This window comes from Heterocephalus glaber, unplaced genomic scaffold, assembly GCF_053883595.1.
Source record: "Heterocephalus glaber isolate CG9 unplaced genomic scaffold, H.glaber_assembly_v1.0 deba00000676, whole genome shotgun sequence".
In the NCBI taxonomy this organism is placed as follows: domain Eukaryota; kingdom Metazoa; phylum Chordata; class Mammalia; order Rodentia; family Bathyergidae; genus Heterocephalus; species Heterocephalus glaber.
This window is the reverse complement of record NW_028258156.1, coordinates 24,015,563-24,030,895: the sequence shown is the minus strand read 5'-3', so window position 1 is coordinate 24,030,895 and position 15,333 is coordinate 24,015,563. Positions and strand designations below refer to the sequence as shown.

Here is a 15,333-nt window from a genome sequence, read left to right as displayed (position 1 = left end):
AGCCATAAAAAATGAGAAATTAGAGACATTTATAGCTAAGTGGACGCACATTGAGGCAATACTCTTAAGTGAAATAAATAGGACACACATGTGTAAATACTGAATAGTTTCTCTGGTGTGAGAAACTGAAAGTGTAAATAAGGACTAAATGTATAATAGGTAATGTGAAATAGGAAGAAAAGGGGCAAAGGGGAAGGAAGTGGGAGGGCTAGGGGAAAGGATAGAAGGGAATGGGATTAATATAAGAAAATGGAAAAATAGGAACAAAATCTTTGTAAATAGGGAGGACTGGAGGGGTTGAAGGGAGGGCTAGGGAAGGGTGAAAAATAAGAACCAAGAGAGACTATGTAAAGGTGCAAATTTCCAATGATGAATGTCATTATATTGTATACCTAAAATGTACCAATCATTAGAATGAATAATCGATAATGTAAAATAGGAAGAAAAGGTCCAAAGGGGTAGGGGTAGTGGGAGGGGCAGGGGAAAGGAAAGAAGGGAAAGGAAAAAATGCTGAGAAATGGAAAAAATGGAAATAAAGTCTTTGTAAATAGGGAAGGGTGGAGGGAGTGAAGGGAGGGCTAGGAATGGGGAAAAAATAAGAACCAAGATGCATTATATAAAGGTACAATTCCCAATGAGAAATGTAATTGTGTTGTATACCTACAATGTACCAATAAAAGAATTTAATACAAAAAAAAAAAAAAGATGGCAGGATTAGGGACAGGGGCATCTAATCTACCCCTAGAGTTGGTCAGACCACACAGGGATCAAACCTACACCTTTGACTTCTGTAGAACCCTTCATCATCATTTGAACCAGCCTTCTCTGCAGGAAGGAGTAATGCACTTAAGTAGGTTTAATCTTCCTCACTAAACTATAATTCTCTCTCTCTCTTTCTCTCTCTCTCTCTCTTTCTCTCTCTCTCTCTCTCTCTCTCTCTCTCTCCTCTCATACTAGGCAAGTGCTCTTCTGCTGAGCTACATCCCCAGTCCCCATATACTATTTAATAATGCTGTAGCTGCTAAATTTTACTACATATCTTGTATCATTCAATCTTCAAAATATTCCCATGGATTATCCCCAACTTAATACAGGAGACTGAACCTTGGGAATATTTAGTAATTTGGCTGAGGGCACACAGATAGCAAATGGCAAATTTAAACTCAGCCTGACTCCAAAGCCTACATAGGAATTTTGATGCCACAGTCTGCAGTATATGGATCACAGTGATTTGGACTTTTTGTTGTTGTTTTGGTTAAGTTTGGGAGTTTTTTTGTTATTCTTGTTGACTTGTTTTGTTTTATTTTGTTTTGTTTCTGGTACTGGGGAATGAAACTGGGACCTTCACAGTGAGCAACATCCCCAGCCCTTGTCAAATTTTGTTTAGAGACAGGGTCTCAGTCATTAATTAGCCCTTTCTGGGCTGGAACTTGCAATCCTTCTGCCTCAGCCTCCCAGAATGCTGGGATTATGGGCACGCACCACCACACCAAACTTGGATCATAGTGTTTGACAGACATTATTCAATGCTAAATAAGAGATTCCTGAATGAATAAATGTTTAATGGTAAATTGACTTCAATATTTACTCATACTGCTATGGGTAATATATATAACTAATTTGCTAAACTCACCACCTCTGCTTGGACCTGGTGCAGAATTGCTTATAAGTCCAGCCCCTGTAATGACAGCTTAGCCTACATAATAACTTAAGTGCTTAACCTAAATAGATGGCCCTTGTCCTTCTGCATTTAGCCATCTTTTTGGTTCTCAGCTGGAGAAAAGGAGTGGGCTAGGCACGTGGGAACAACTGGAAGAGATTTGTCAAATTGTGGAAGCTTCCCATGCAACATCTGTTCTCCCCAATCAGTTCCAGTGTCATCTGGGTAGGAGAGGGTGTCCAGTTTGGCACAAGTTCCCAACAAAACATGCACACCTCCATCAAGAAGAATCACTGCTTCCACTTAAGCGGGATCTGTGTGCTTGCTTAAGTAAAGACTGATCTCTTAGAATCTGAATGAATCGAGTGATAAGGTTCCATGTGGCTGACTTGAACAAAAAGACACCAGAGTCCCAACTGTCATGTTGATTAAATAATTATCCTCTGCACTTTGCCACTGGCTTTTGGCTGAAGACAAGTTTATGTTTTGTTGTATTCTTTTTCTTTTTTTTTTTTTGGTACCGGGGATCAAACTTGGGACCTTGCGCTTGCGAGGCAGGCAGCAGAACCACTGAGCTAAATCCCCGACCCTGTTGTATTCTTTTTCAAAGTCCAACTTGTAGAGAATAGTACTGTACACTCTCTTAAAGTTTATTACAGTACAATAGATGTTACAGGGCAACACTATCCTGCAGAACAATGATGAAAATGTTCTATATCTGCTCTGTCTCACATCACGCCATAGACACGTAGCTTTTGAGCAAATGATATGTGTCTAGTGAGATGGAGAAACTGAATTTTTAATTCTATTTCATTTTAATTAATTTAAACTTAAATAGCCACATGTGGCTAGTGCCTTCCATTTCAGAAAGTGCCAGTGTAGAGAAACAGCCTTTCATGTTTTCTAACCAAAATAACACAGTGCTCAGGTCCATTCCATTTTTAAAAAATCATTTTCTATTCTGCCCAAAACAAAAACAGCAACAATGCTATAAAGACCAAGAAGAAATTCTAGCGCACTTACATTTCCACAAAGGAACAAGTTCTTAAAGGACAGGAAGATTCTGACCCAGGTGTGCATGAAAGCAGGTAGGCAGGGAGAAACTCTCCCCCGGGAGCTCCGGTGAGTTCCTCTCTGTCCACAAAACACAGAAGAGAGAGACTGTCAAGGAGAGAAATTCCCGCTCAGAGAAAAGTCTCAATGTGTTTTTAGCCACCTGTCAACCCAGAGGGAGGACAGGATGGCAGTGTTAAATTGGTGAGATTGTCAAACAGGAAACCTAACTAACCTACAAGGCCAGAAAAGGTGTTTAAAGTGCATTTTAACTGACAGAACCTCGTTCCAAAAATCTAGTGTGGCTGGTGCTGTCTATCTGGCACATTCCAAACCTGAGTCCTTTTCTTTTATAAAAGTAACATTTTCATTAAAAATTCCACTCCACAAAAGCAGGATTACATTGATTTTCATGTAAATTAAATGTTAAGAAAATCACGAAGTGACTCAGGATTTAGAGAGATGGTGGCAAGTAACAGAAACACAGGATAGAAGCTCCACCACAAAAAAATGTGCACTAAAAACATCCATTCTCTACAAAAGGTAGTGACTGAAAGAGCCAAGGTGGAAAGGATAAAAATAGGGAAGAAAAATCATTAATGGACCCAGAGAAAAGTGCAGAGATGAACTCTGAGCTAGAACACTGTTTCTCAATTTTTATTTCAAGGACATACTCTTGGGGAGTCTTTGGGTTCAATAAGAATGTTTTGTGTTTTCACTTTACCAATTATATATATACCAAAAATAGAACTTGGCTTTTTTCAGTGAGAATTTTCTATTGAAAGTCATATTCAAAGAATAAGATTTTGGCCCACTGTGATGGTTCACATCTGTAATCCCAGCACTCTGAGAGGCTGAGACAGGAGAATCACAAAAGTGAGGCCAGCCTGGGCAATTTAGCAGCTCAGCTAGACCCTTTCTGAAAAGCACAAAAAATAAAAAGGGCTGGGGATGTAGCTCAGGTCCTGGATTCAATTCCTAATACCAAAAAAAAGGCGGGGGGGGGGGGGACACAGGAACAAGGAGGAGGAAGAGGAAAAGAAAGAGAGAGGGAAAGGAGGGAGTGGAAAGATAAAAGGATTTAGCTTTCTTAAGTAAATGTTTCTCTATGAAAGTTGAGGAAATTTATCAGCAGTCTAGAGGATTCCAAGAGTCCATAGTTTATTCAAATGTGGAGATCAGTGACCCAGATCAAATAGAGGTCGACCACACATACATTTGAGTTTTATTTTATTGGCAGAGTTAAGCTTGCTTAAGAAGAGAACAAACCTCTCTAGGCTCAGAGGACAGGTTGAGCATATTATTCATACTTTATAGATTGAACAACCTTAATCTGAAAATCTTAATCCAAAAAGCTCCAAATGCTGACATTTTTTGAGCACTGAACTGATGTCACCAGTGGAAAATTCCACACCTGATGTCATGTGACAAGTCTTGACCAAAACATGGGTGAATTTAAAATAAAATTGCCTTCAGGCTATGTGTATATGAACTATAAATAAATTTCATGCTCAGACTTGGATCCCATCCCAAGATATTTCACTGTCCACATACAAATATTCTAATCCAAAGAAATTCATAATCTGATCCCAAGCTTTTCTGGTAAGACATACTCAGCCTATATTACCTAATATATTTCACAGTTTAAAAAAGCTGCTCTTCTTAATCTGGGTGTGGTGGCGCACACCTATAATCTCAGCACTCAGGAGGTTGAGGCAGGAGGATCCCCATGAGTTGAGTCCAGCCTGGACTACACAGAGAGTTCAAGACCAGCCCAGACTACACAGCAAGAGCCTGTCAAAAAATTTTTTTAAAACGCTGCTGTTCTGTTGACTTTAGGGAGCAGCATGGTGAAGTCCAGGATCAGGAGTCTGGGATCCACCATGATCACTGCCCTCAACAGGCTGTGCCACTTGTCCTCTGAGTTTTTGTTTCTTAATCTATGAAATGAAGCAAGCTAACTGGCTAATCCAAGATCACATCCAACACTAGATCTCTTTGATTCTAACAGTAAATTACAATACCATCTTGTATTTCTTCCCTGAAGGGCCTCTCAACTGAAACTCATTTTTACCAGGACTTTATTTCATGCCTGTTCTATTCATTGCTCCCCTTCACCACTGAGCACAGTGTGAGTTTTTGAAGGAAAAAAATCAGTCAACACTCAGCATTCCACCTATTATCCAGTGCCGCCTAGGAAGTGGGAAATTAAACTATAGAACCCAAACTCCCAGGGCTTAGTGCAAATCACCCAGATATTGAAAGAGGGACATTTTGGTGATTTTTCTAGTTTCCAAAGGCTGAGACAGCAAGTTTGAGTAAATCAATGGAAACCATAACAACTGTCCTTTTTTATGTTTTGAGTACTATGAATAATGTTATTTAATGATGAACTCTCAGCCTGTTCCTTGATCCCCTACAGAAAGAATGAGCCTTATACTCTGAACAAAGGCCTTGCACACGAGCAGATGTGGTAGAAGGCCTGGCTGTGGGTTTGTTGCACACACCACACACACTGTACCCACACAAGAGAACTTTGGCTGTTCAGAGGATGCACTGAAAATAAGAACCACCTTCTCTGTTCGGGAGAATGGACAAAAAGTATGGGCCATTGCCCCCACCATGGCGGGGATATGATCCCTGGGGTCTGAGGGTGACTCTCAGCCCTCGGAGGGACCCAAAAGATGTTTGTTCTGGGACCTGACTGTGGATCTGAGAAAGAGCCTTCCTCAGTGGCCTTCAGGCCACATTCTGCACACACCCCATCTTCAAATCAGCTTCTCCACTATCGAGATGCCCATGAAGGCATCAAGTCCATATCTGAGCCTATTCTTAGAACTGCACAACAGAGAATTTTAGGAGAAATTGTGGAAAATTGAATGAGACCAAACAATGATATTGAGTCATATGTATTTTATATGTTGTGTGCATGTGTGTGTGTGTGTTTTAAGGTGCCTTTATGTGCTGTCCCTAAGTTGTCACACATCTCCTTTTCCCTATGTCTTTCTGTGCGCACATCTTTCATTTTTATCTCCTCTGCCTCTTCTGGGAATCTCACTGCCTATTGACTCTCTCTCTCCCTCTCTCCCTCTCTCTTTCTCCTCTCCCAACTGCCTCTTTTTACAAGCCATAAAATTAAACTAAACGGATCTTTAAAATAAATTTTCTAACAATTAACTAAGGTTTCATTTTCTCTCTTATTAATTTAAACAGGAAGAGAGTAGGGTATTTTATAATCTCTCAAAAGAATTACACTTCGTTGATGAGATACACGCACACACATACACACCTGTGATGTTGTTAGATCCCAAGGCAAACAATTTCTCCATCCTGGATGGCAGGGAATGCAAGAGGAGAGATAGAGAGGGCGGGAGAGGCTTCGCCCACTGCCTTGCAGAGCTGGGGGAGACGCTCCCTGCCCCGCCCTTCCCAGCCTCCTCTTTCTCCTCCGCTCCCTGTGCCCCTTCCTTCCTCACCATGAGGACTTCATCTCTCCTGGACTGCACTTTCCAGAGGATTAAAACTGGTGCCTTAACTGTTCCCAACTCCCAACAGCCCCCAGTGTGCCCTGATCAATTTCCATATCCCCTCCCCCGTCCCTCCCCCTCCCTCTCTCCCTCCCCTCCTCCCTCTCTCAAAGGTCAATCATTATCAGGAACCAAGCACAGGTCGCCAAAATCTTCTCAAGGTTACTCAGGCACCAGCCTCTCCTCTGGTGGGAGAACCCGTTGCTTTGGCTTTTTTCTAAAAAACTGTGTTTCTTTTTTTCCTTGCTGTTGGCACACATGTGCAGTATATAATGATGATTACACCTGTCATGAAGTTGGGACGAGGACATCACACATCTTGGTATTTTTCATCCCTCTCCCTCCCCGTCCCTCCCTCCATCTCTTGATCCTCTTCCCCCTTGAAAAAGCTCTCCCTACTCCTGTTATCTATCTTTTATTTTGCTCTTTATTTATGTATTGGGTTTCTCATGTAAGATAAACCATGCAATATTTAGGCTTGTGCACCTGATTCACTTCACTTAACATTACAGTCTCAAGGTGCACCCACTTCCCTACAACTCAGGTTTATCCTTCTTTATGGCACACCAGTACTCCATTGTGTGTAAATGCCACATTTTCTTCCTCCATTTATCTGCTGATGAGCATATAGGCCATTCCAAGGTTTAGCTATCATGAATTGCACTGCTGTAAACATGGGTATGCATGGATCACTGTAATACAATGTCTTTAACTCTTCTTTTGGCCTTTTTCTTACATGGGCTGTCAGACTTACCCTACATCTGAGTATAGCTCAGACTGCCTTGGGAGGGGATTGAGAAGTGAATGCCGTGGACTCTTTACCAAAAGTCACAATGTGCAAGATAAGGATGCCACAGCTGTCGCAGCTGCATGCAGGGCTCTAGCCCTGCAGATGTGCTCCTGCAGGCTGATGAGCTCACTGACCTTCCACCCCCCAGACATGGCAGTGCTGGTCCCATCCGAAACAAAAGCATAACTACCTCTACCTCTTCTGTCTCATTAATGACCTTCTTCATTGGATGTGGAACCTAATGCAAGATGATAACGCAAGATAATAACTCCAAAGCAAGATAATGACTTATTTGAAATGATTCCCTTTGAAATCGTCTTGTATTTTCCATCCTAGCTATCATTTGGCTAATTGCTTAATAATTCTGTTTAAATGTCACCATTTCTGCAAACGTCAATTCATTAGACCTACTTTTTCTGGCTGAAAATCCCTTTGCTTCCCTGAGTATCCTCCATCTCCTTCTCCCATTTGTACCTCTGCCTGATTAACACCCTAATGACATAAATAGCATCCCTTCAAAAAGGCAGTGAGCAGCAGACCAAGGTGTCTCCCTGTGTTCCAGGGCCCCAGCACTGTAATCTCTGTCCTTAAAACACGACCTGTGATTGGAAAGATGTAAGGCTGCATCTTTAAGCAGCCAGCTTCCCTGCCAGACAAATGAAGCTGTGATCACTGGCAGCCTTAACCCCTCCCCAGCGCGGGGCAGGCCGCAGGCAACACAGTGAGAGGCTGCTGAGAAGGAAAAGCCCAGAGCCAAGCCCGGGAACCTGCAGCCTGACCAGCCGCGACTTGGCTGGGGACCAAACCTTGCTCAAGGGGTGGTCTCCTCAGCATAGATGTTCACGTACACCTCTGCATGAGACAATGCCCTGGCTCCAAGCTCAGTCTGGTGGCCATGTCTGTTTAGGGGCAGACACCTCCCTGCTGGGCAGCCTGTCCCCTCTTCCTGGCAAAGGGGATTTATCTGATTCAGACACATCTTCCTCTCCAGGGTTCCCTTGTACAGTCTGCCAACTGAAATCCTCCAATGTTGACTTTCATTTTTCATTTGAAGTAAGGTTTTTGGCACCCAACATTAAATAATCAGGTTTTGGGCCGGGGATTTAGCTCAGTGGCACTGTATCTGCCTTGAAAGCACAAGGTCCTGAGTTCAATCTCCGGTACCAAAAAAAATAATAATAATAATCAGGTTTCCTCATCCAAATTCTCGTGTCCTGAAAAGAGCCAACACAAGTGTTCATGTCATTGAAAAAGTGACAAAAAATGAGGAAACTTAGAGGAGGAGGCCTAGATCTTCTATCCTGAAAATTTCCATGGGCCAGTAATACATAAGAAGTGACCTAGGAGTCAGGCATGACAGCACAGCCTGTAATCCCAACACTCTGGGAGGCTGAGTCAGGAGGATGGAAAGTTTGTGCTCACCCTGGGCAACTTGATGACTCAGTGAGCCTGTCTCAAAAGAAAATTTTTTTTTAACATGACCTAGGTTATAATCAAAAGACAAAAATAGGGCTGGGGATTTAGTTTAATGGTTCCAGCACCTGCCTCCCAAGCATGAGGTCCCAAGTTCGATCCCTGGTACCAAAAAACAAACAACAACAACAAAAAAGACAAAAATGTTGGGTATGGTGGCACACACCTGTATTCCTAGCACTCTGGAGGCTGAGGCAGGAGGATTACCACAAGTTTGAAGCCAGCCTGAGCTAGTAAGTTCAAGGCCAGCCTGAACAACATAGCAAGACCCTGTCTCAAAAAAAAACTCAAAAAGATTTTTTAAGAATTTAAATAACAGACAAACATAAGAAGAGAGCCAAATGGGAAGTAGAAAATGAGAGGCTATAGAATTAGAACCAGGTAAGAGTTATTGAAGAAAAAGAAATTGGGTGTCCATGGAAGAGGAGAAGACAACTCACTACTCAAGCATTTCTGGCTTTGTCTTTGAGACTGATGCAATGTCACGCATATTTAAATAAGACCCATTGCAATAAGCCCAACATGTATCCAAATACATCACCGGGATGTAAGCACAAGGTGTTCTCTCTGAGGGAACATAAAGAACCAAGCTGGTTATGGTGGTGCCCACTGTAGACCCAGCATTCTGGGACGCAAGTTTGGGCAACTTAGTGACATAGAGAGACCCTGTCTCAAAATAAAAAACAGGGCCAAGGATTTAGCTCAGTGGTTCCGCTGCCTGCCTGGCAAGCGCAAGGACAAGTTCCATCCCCGGTACCAAATAAATAAATAAATAAAAATAAAAAACAAAAAGGGGCTGTGACTCAATGCAAAGATACTGAGTTCAATTCCCAGTACCACCAAAAATAAACAAAAATTTAAAAGAGCTAACCAGGCACTGAAACTGCCCCAAGGGTGAAGGGCAGGCCCCAAAGGAACACTCACACCCACATCACCTGGGGCATTTCACTGCATTTTTTCACTGCATTCAGCTGAGCTTCCCATTCTTCCTTCTTGGACCACAGTCGCCTGCCACGTGAGGGCAAAGCTGACTAAATGGTTCTGGGAAAGAGTAGAGACAGAAGGCCACTGTCCTCCGGGACTTGACAAGCCAGTTGGTAGGCAGCCCAGCCCATCCTCGGACTGGCTCCTTTCCTCCATTTCCGTGAGGCGGGGAAGGAGGAGGAGGCATAAGCTGAGGTCCATCCCCAGGCAGGGCCTGAAGGTGCGGCGCTCGGGTCGTGGCCAGGCGCTAGGATCCTGATCCATCCGCATGTGTACAATCCATATTTACCTATCTGCCTTCAAAAGCTCTTCTGAACTGCTCTGGGATCACCCAGAATCTGAAATGATACCTTCCAAGAATTACAATTCACGGAACTGTTGCTGGACCCAAGCATTTCCAACTTTGTCTTTTTCTCCCGAATTATTATTCTTAATGGTTAAAGTTCTCTCTGGGTCCTTGGCTTTATATACATTTTTATTCCTCTAGTCTGAGTGAAATTGCTTGAAGAGGCCAAAGGTAAAATAATCAAAATACCAACAATCATAGCCAACACTTAGCCAATGCTGTGTATTGAGCAAAACGAGTATTTCGTGTACATTAACTCATTCCATGCTCCCCACGGCCTCACGAGGTTAAGTCTTGTTAGATTTGTAATAGTGAGAAAATGGAGGCACAGAAAGAGAAGGGCCTCGTGCAGGGTCCCGCAGCCAGCGAGTGGCAGAGCCTGGTGTGGCCAAGCCAGGCCAGGCCGGCTCCCAGCACAGCAGCCAGTGTCTCGCTACGCCCTCCCGGCGAACGCAATGGCGGAGTGATGTTGTTTGGAACCTTTGCATCCAAGTGTGAACTCTAACTTACTTTTAACCCTTCTGTTTTTCCCTGCCACTCTCTCAGACGATGGAAATGCTTAAGGCAACTAAGGTAGTGTGAGACCACACCGTGTAAGTGCGCGTGGCTGCTCGGGCTGGGCCGTGTGTGCGCTTCCGCCCCCTCCGCCCCGCATGCCTGCCCGCCCTCCTGGCTCGCTTCCGCTTTCGGTGCTTGGCACTTGGGCCGCATGAACCCTCTCTTCTCAGCCGTGGATCCTATGTTCTTGCTCCCATTTTATATCTGTGCTTCTCACACACGATCCCCAGCACGGGGGCGAGAGCCCAGGCACGCGCGGCGGTCAGGGGCGGGCCCCGGGGAGCGCTTGGTTACCGCCCTCGCGCTCGGCCCCAGAGTGGGCCCAGCTTCTGCGCCTCTCCGCGGAGGAGGCCCGGGGCCTGGACCAGGTGCCTGGCTGCGCAGCGCTCTCCGGGCTGCGGGTTTACGCGGACTCTCGCTGTCTTTCTGTGTACGAGTGGAAGCTCTGGAAACGTTGTGCCAGGTAACGGGTGCTCAAAGGAGCCACAGACAGAGGCGGTGATCTTTCTCACTTTCTCTCTGCGCGTACTCTACGGTGGTCACACACATGTATGTGGGAAACCCACATTATGGAGGAGAAAGGAGGACGGGTGTTAAGCCGGTTTCGGACTGCATTGGTCTTCACTGTATAAATACACGCAACTCCTTTCGGCGTTCCTTGATTCTGTCCAAACTATTTCCATACTGGGTGAATTTAATATGTGATAAAATCGATTTACAGAATACATAACTTGGGGAAGAGATATTTGTGGCCAAGTGTGTACTCGGAAGATTTAAGACGGGATCCTGTCTTGCCGTGCAGCCTTCCCCATCTGGCTGTGGGTTCAGAAGCAGAGCTGCCTGCCAGGCTCAGCCTCACTGCAGTTTGGAGTGTGTGTCCACTGGGAAGCAGGGGAACTTTCCACATGAGCTGTCAGAGGTGACAAGAATGGAAGCCTGAAGGGCCGCTCGTGAGAAGTGACTGAAGGCTGCCCAAGCCACCAGTTAGAAACTCGTGGGATTCCATAGCCACAATGTCCTGACAGACAGACCCCTCGCCCCAAACCCTTATTTATAGAAAATAACTGAGGCCTCAAGAGAGAGAGCAACTTGCCCAGATGCGATGCAGCCCGGTTTGAAACACGGTCCTCCTTCTATCAAAGCATCTGATGGGCGGTGTATCCCTGCCCCTTCCTCTCCAGAAAGGAGATACACCACCACGAGAGCTTTCTAGAAGTGAAGAAAGGGAAAGAGTCTAGTAGATCCATCCCAAGGGAGGACTCCAGGTCCTGTCCCCGGCTCTGTCACTGAAGCTGGGAGAGCTGGAGGAAGTTAACGCGCCTCCTCGGACTATGGGCTCCTCCTTTGTAATGAGTTTCAAAACTGGGCCGGGGATTTAGCTCAGTGGTTTAGCCGCCTGCTGCACAAGCACAAAGACCCAAGTTCGAGCCCTAGTACAAAAAAAAAAAAAAAAAATCAAAACAGCTCACTTCAAAATGTGTCAAGATACCAAGTTTTCTCATTCACCTTGGGCTGTTTGCAGTTTCCTCCCACCAGTATTCATTTTGCACTGCCTGAGTATCTAGCTATAGTCAGGCTGTACCAGTGGGGTCAGCCTGGAGGGGAGAGCCTGTGAGTCTCTGTCACTAACTGGAGAAGACAAGGACAGGAGGCAGAAGCCACAAGGGAGAAGCAGTAGCCTGTCCCCTTTACAGAGACCCACGCACCCCAGTGACGTGGCGGACTCCAGGTCTGGCCATCTCAAAGACACTGATTTCTGTAGTTCGGCGTTATCTAGCTTGTTTCCACTTCTCCCCTTCTCAAGATCCTACTGAATAGAGCTGTAAGTGAACAAGGTTACGTTTTGTTCTTTTCAGTGAATTGCTAACCAAGTTAACAAGGCCGAGGAAGTCTCTGAGGCAGTCAGAGAATAATTTGAAAGCCAATAAAGCAAGAAGAGAAACCCACATTCACCACCTTTCAGCATGGTTTTGAGCTACACCTCCCCCCTTGTTTACACAAAATGATGGAAACCCGGATATTCACTAACTATGCAGCAGCATTTTCACAGAGCTTTCTTTTTCCATGGTAAGTGTGTGATGTCTTTATTATGAATGTTCTAGAGAGAGAAAGGAATCATCACTGGATTTAGCATTTTGTCCCAGTTAAGCTTTTCCATACACTGAATCCCACCTGGCCTGCAGCAGCCTCCCCTGGACCTGACACTGTTCCAAACTGGATGGGAGGAGCAGGATGGGGTGTGTCGGGATGAGCGAGGAACCCCGTGGTGGGTGGTTTCCTGTGAACTTCTCAGGTGCTAATAACAGCTGGACAAAATACAGACTTTCAAGTATCCAGGTCCTCTGAAAATATTACCAGGTTAGAATTTTGGCTCCAGAATTTTGGCAAAGAAGGGGCTTAGGGGCAGCAAATCTGGCAAGGAATGGGCTATGTAAAGGGATTCGTAAAGTTGCCTTTGAACAAGACATCATTTAAAATTGAGAAAGACCAATAGACCACGTCATCCGGAGGGGGCAGCTGTTGGAGATTATGGAAAGGGGCCTTGGGGCTCCTTCTTGGCGACCTCTATAGCCTGGTGCATCCAGTCCTCCTGTGGCAACTGAGGCCCTGTTTGAGGAAAATGGCCTCCTTGCGTGGCCACACAAGACCAGTCAGTCACCCCTCAGAGGTCGTTGGGAAGGCAGATGAGGAATAAACTCCTCACTTACATCTCCCCTTGACAGCAAACCCCCTGAACAAGCCAACCAGCCTGGGGTTGGTGCAGGCTTCTCCCAAGTCAGGTCTGCTCCCTGAAGGCCTGAGGTAATAGTTGTCCTGCTGAGACCTCTAGTGACCAAATTGGAGACTGCAAGTGTGCCAGGAAGACAGGAAGTAGCCTTGTGGGAACCACCCCTGAACCACAGCCACGCGGGGCCATGATCTGTGGAAGCCTCAACATGAAATTCTTTCCAGATAGAAGAAGGGAAGCAACAGTGGCCTGAGATCCCTGAAATATCAGCTGGAAGCTTGGGGTCCTCACAATGTGAGTGTGCCCAGCAGTCCTTCAGAGAGGGTTTCTCCTTGGTTAGCTATGGTGACTAGGACACAGCCTGCTTTTGTGCTTCCGGTTATTGCTACTTAGTTCCACCATCTACTGGAGGGCTTCAGTTTGGTCAAGCTTTCATGTCTTTTCCTGGCTTCAGGAAGAGCTCCCAAAACTCAGCCAGTGGAGCCTCCACACTCTGAGCAGAAGCTTTCCCAGCACAGGAAGTAGGTTATCCCTAACTGACAGGAGAATGAATTGTTTTAATTGTTCTAAACCAGCTCTCCAAATGTGGCCCCACATCAGCAGTAGCAATACCCAGGAGCTTGTCAGCAATGCAAATGCTTGGGCTCCAGAATCAGATACTCTAGGAGAGGACTCGGGAATCCATGTTTAGTAAGTCTTGCAGATGACCCTGAGGCCTCCTGAGTTTTAAGAGCCACTGCTCTAAAGGCTGATTCTCAAATAGCAGTAGATATAAGACTACAACTCCCAGCTTTCTTAAAAGTGGTTTCTGACTTGGCATCCACGGACATTGGTTGCTCTGCAGTGGGGTGTCAAAGACTGCTTTTTAATCACTCTTCTAGGTGATTCTAATGAAGAGGGTCCTCTTTTCTGACAAATCCTGCTGGGGCAGGAGCAGCACCTCTTTGCTAGCAGGCTAACATCTCTCTTGGTTTAGAGACAAATACTGGTCCCATACCCCACCAGTCATGAAAGAGATCTCAGTATGTCAGATTCTCCAGGCCTTTGGATGGAATCATACAGGTCCTTTAACAAATTAGTTTTTGCTGCCTCTACAAGGAAAATCTCAGTGGAGCCTGCATCATAATCCAAAAATGAAACATTTCTCCAGGAAAACATGTATTACTGAGAGAAGAGGAAGCCTGTGGTTGGGAGTTGCCTGAGGGTGGGACACACTTCCTTGTGAGCCTAGATCTCTGGACCCTGAGTCATCTTTAGGCTGAGTACGTCAGAAAGTGAGTCACCCTTTGCTCTCCCTTCTCAGACAGACACTTACAGACCAGTGGTATCCAAGAGGCATTACATTGTAATGCCGCCAGGAAAAATCCATTTCCAAAACTTGAGGTCATAAATACACTTGGCTTTTACAGCCATTGCTGTGGATCACTCTGGAAATTTAAGTTCATATTTGTGAAGAGCCTTGTGAGTGTAAAGTTCCAGCTCTCCTCACTGCAGCTCTGGGTCTGCTGGGAGCTCCAGAAGAGACTGGCCATGGATCTTCTGTCCCATGTCACTCCACCATCCAACAGCCTCGCCTCGTTCTCTTTAGGCCAGCCAGCTTCTTGAGGCACTAATTTGTGGGGAGGTGCTCCAAGAAGACTTGTATGTGGAGTCATATTTTCAGGAATCTAACAGGATTGGCAATACTGATACTCCTTATCACCTACCATTAGGAGACTCACAAATTTCCCAGGTACCAGCACTGCAAAGAGATTGCTTGGACAAGAACTTCAGGAAGTGCAAGCCCTTTTTCGAGTCATGCGAGTAGAGCAGGCAGAAAGCTAGCTTCCTTCATTCCTTCTTTTCTCTCTTCCCTCCTTCCTTCCTTTCTTTCCTTCCCCTTCCTCCCTTCTCTCCTTCCTTCCCTTCTTCCTTCTTTCCCTCCTGTCTTCTTTCCATCATCCTCCCTTTACCCATTTTCCCATGCTCCGTCTCCCACCTTTCCATGCTTCTGTGACTGTCACCAGCTCCTTTCCTTCCCCTTCTCTTCTTCTTGTTGAGTTCCCCACATCCCTGAAAACCAGGCAACACACACACACACACACACACGCGCGCGCGCGTGAGCTCTCAGAGCCTCATCTGCACTATGCTGAACCCACCTGCATCTGCCAGGCAGTGATGCCGCCCTCATTCACTGTAAAGCACAATTAAAAGACAGATCCCCCCTCACTCGGA

The 15,333-nt window shown here is 45.4% G+C and overlaps 1 protein-coding gene across 4 annotated transcripts in view; it reads left to right on the top strand.

The window, feature by feature from the left end:
- Lhfpl3 (LHFPL tetraspan subfamily member 3) overlaps nucleotides 1–15,333 on the top strand; it is a 593,649-nt gene that overhangs the window by 538,232 nt on the left and 40,084 nt on the right. Inside the window, exon 3 of one of the 4 annotated variants that reach the window (XR_015449295.1) lies at nucleotides 12,248–12,458. The exons of 1 other annotated variant lie outside the window; for it this stretch is intronic. Coding sequence is in view for 2 of the 3 variants with exons in the window: in XM_004839705.3 (XP_004839762.1) it covers nucleotides 10,380–10,396 (17 nt within the window). In the remaining variant the exon portion in view is untranslated. Of the gene's footprint in view, nucleotides 1–10,379; nucleotides 10,427–12,247; nucleotides 12,459–15,333 lie in introns of all 4 variants that reach the window. 2 more of the 4 variants (XM_004839705.3, XM_004839706.3) reach the window with 2 other exon arrangements.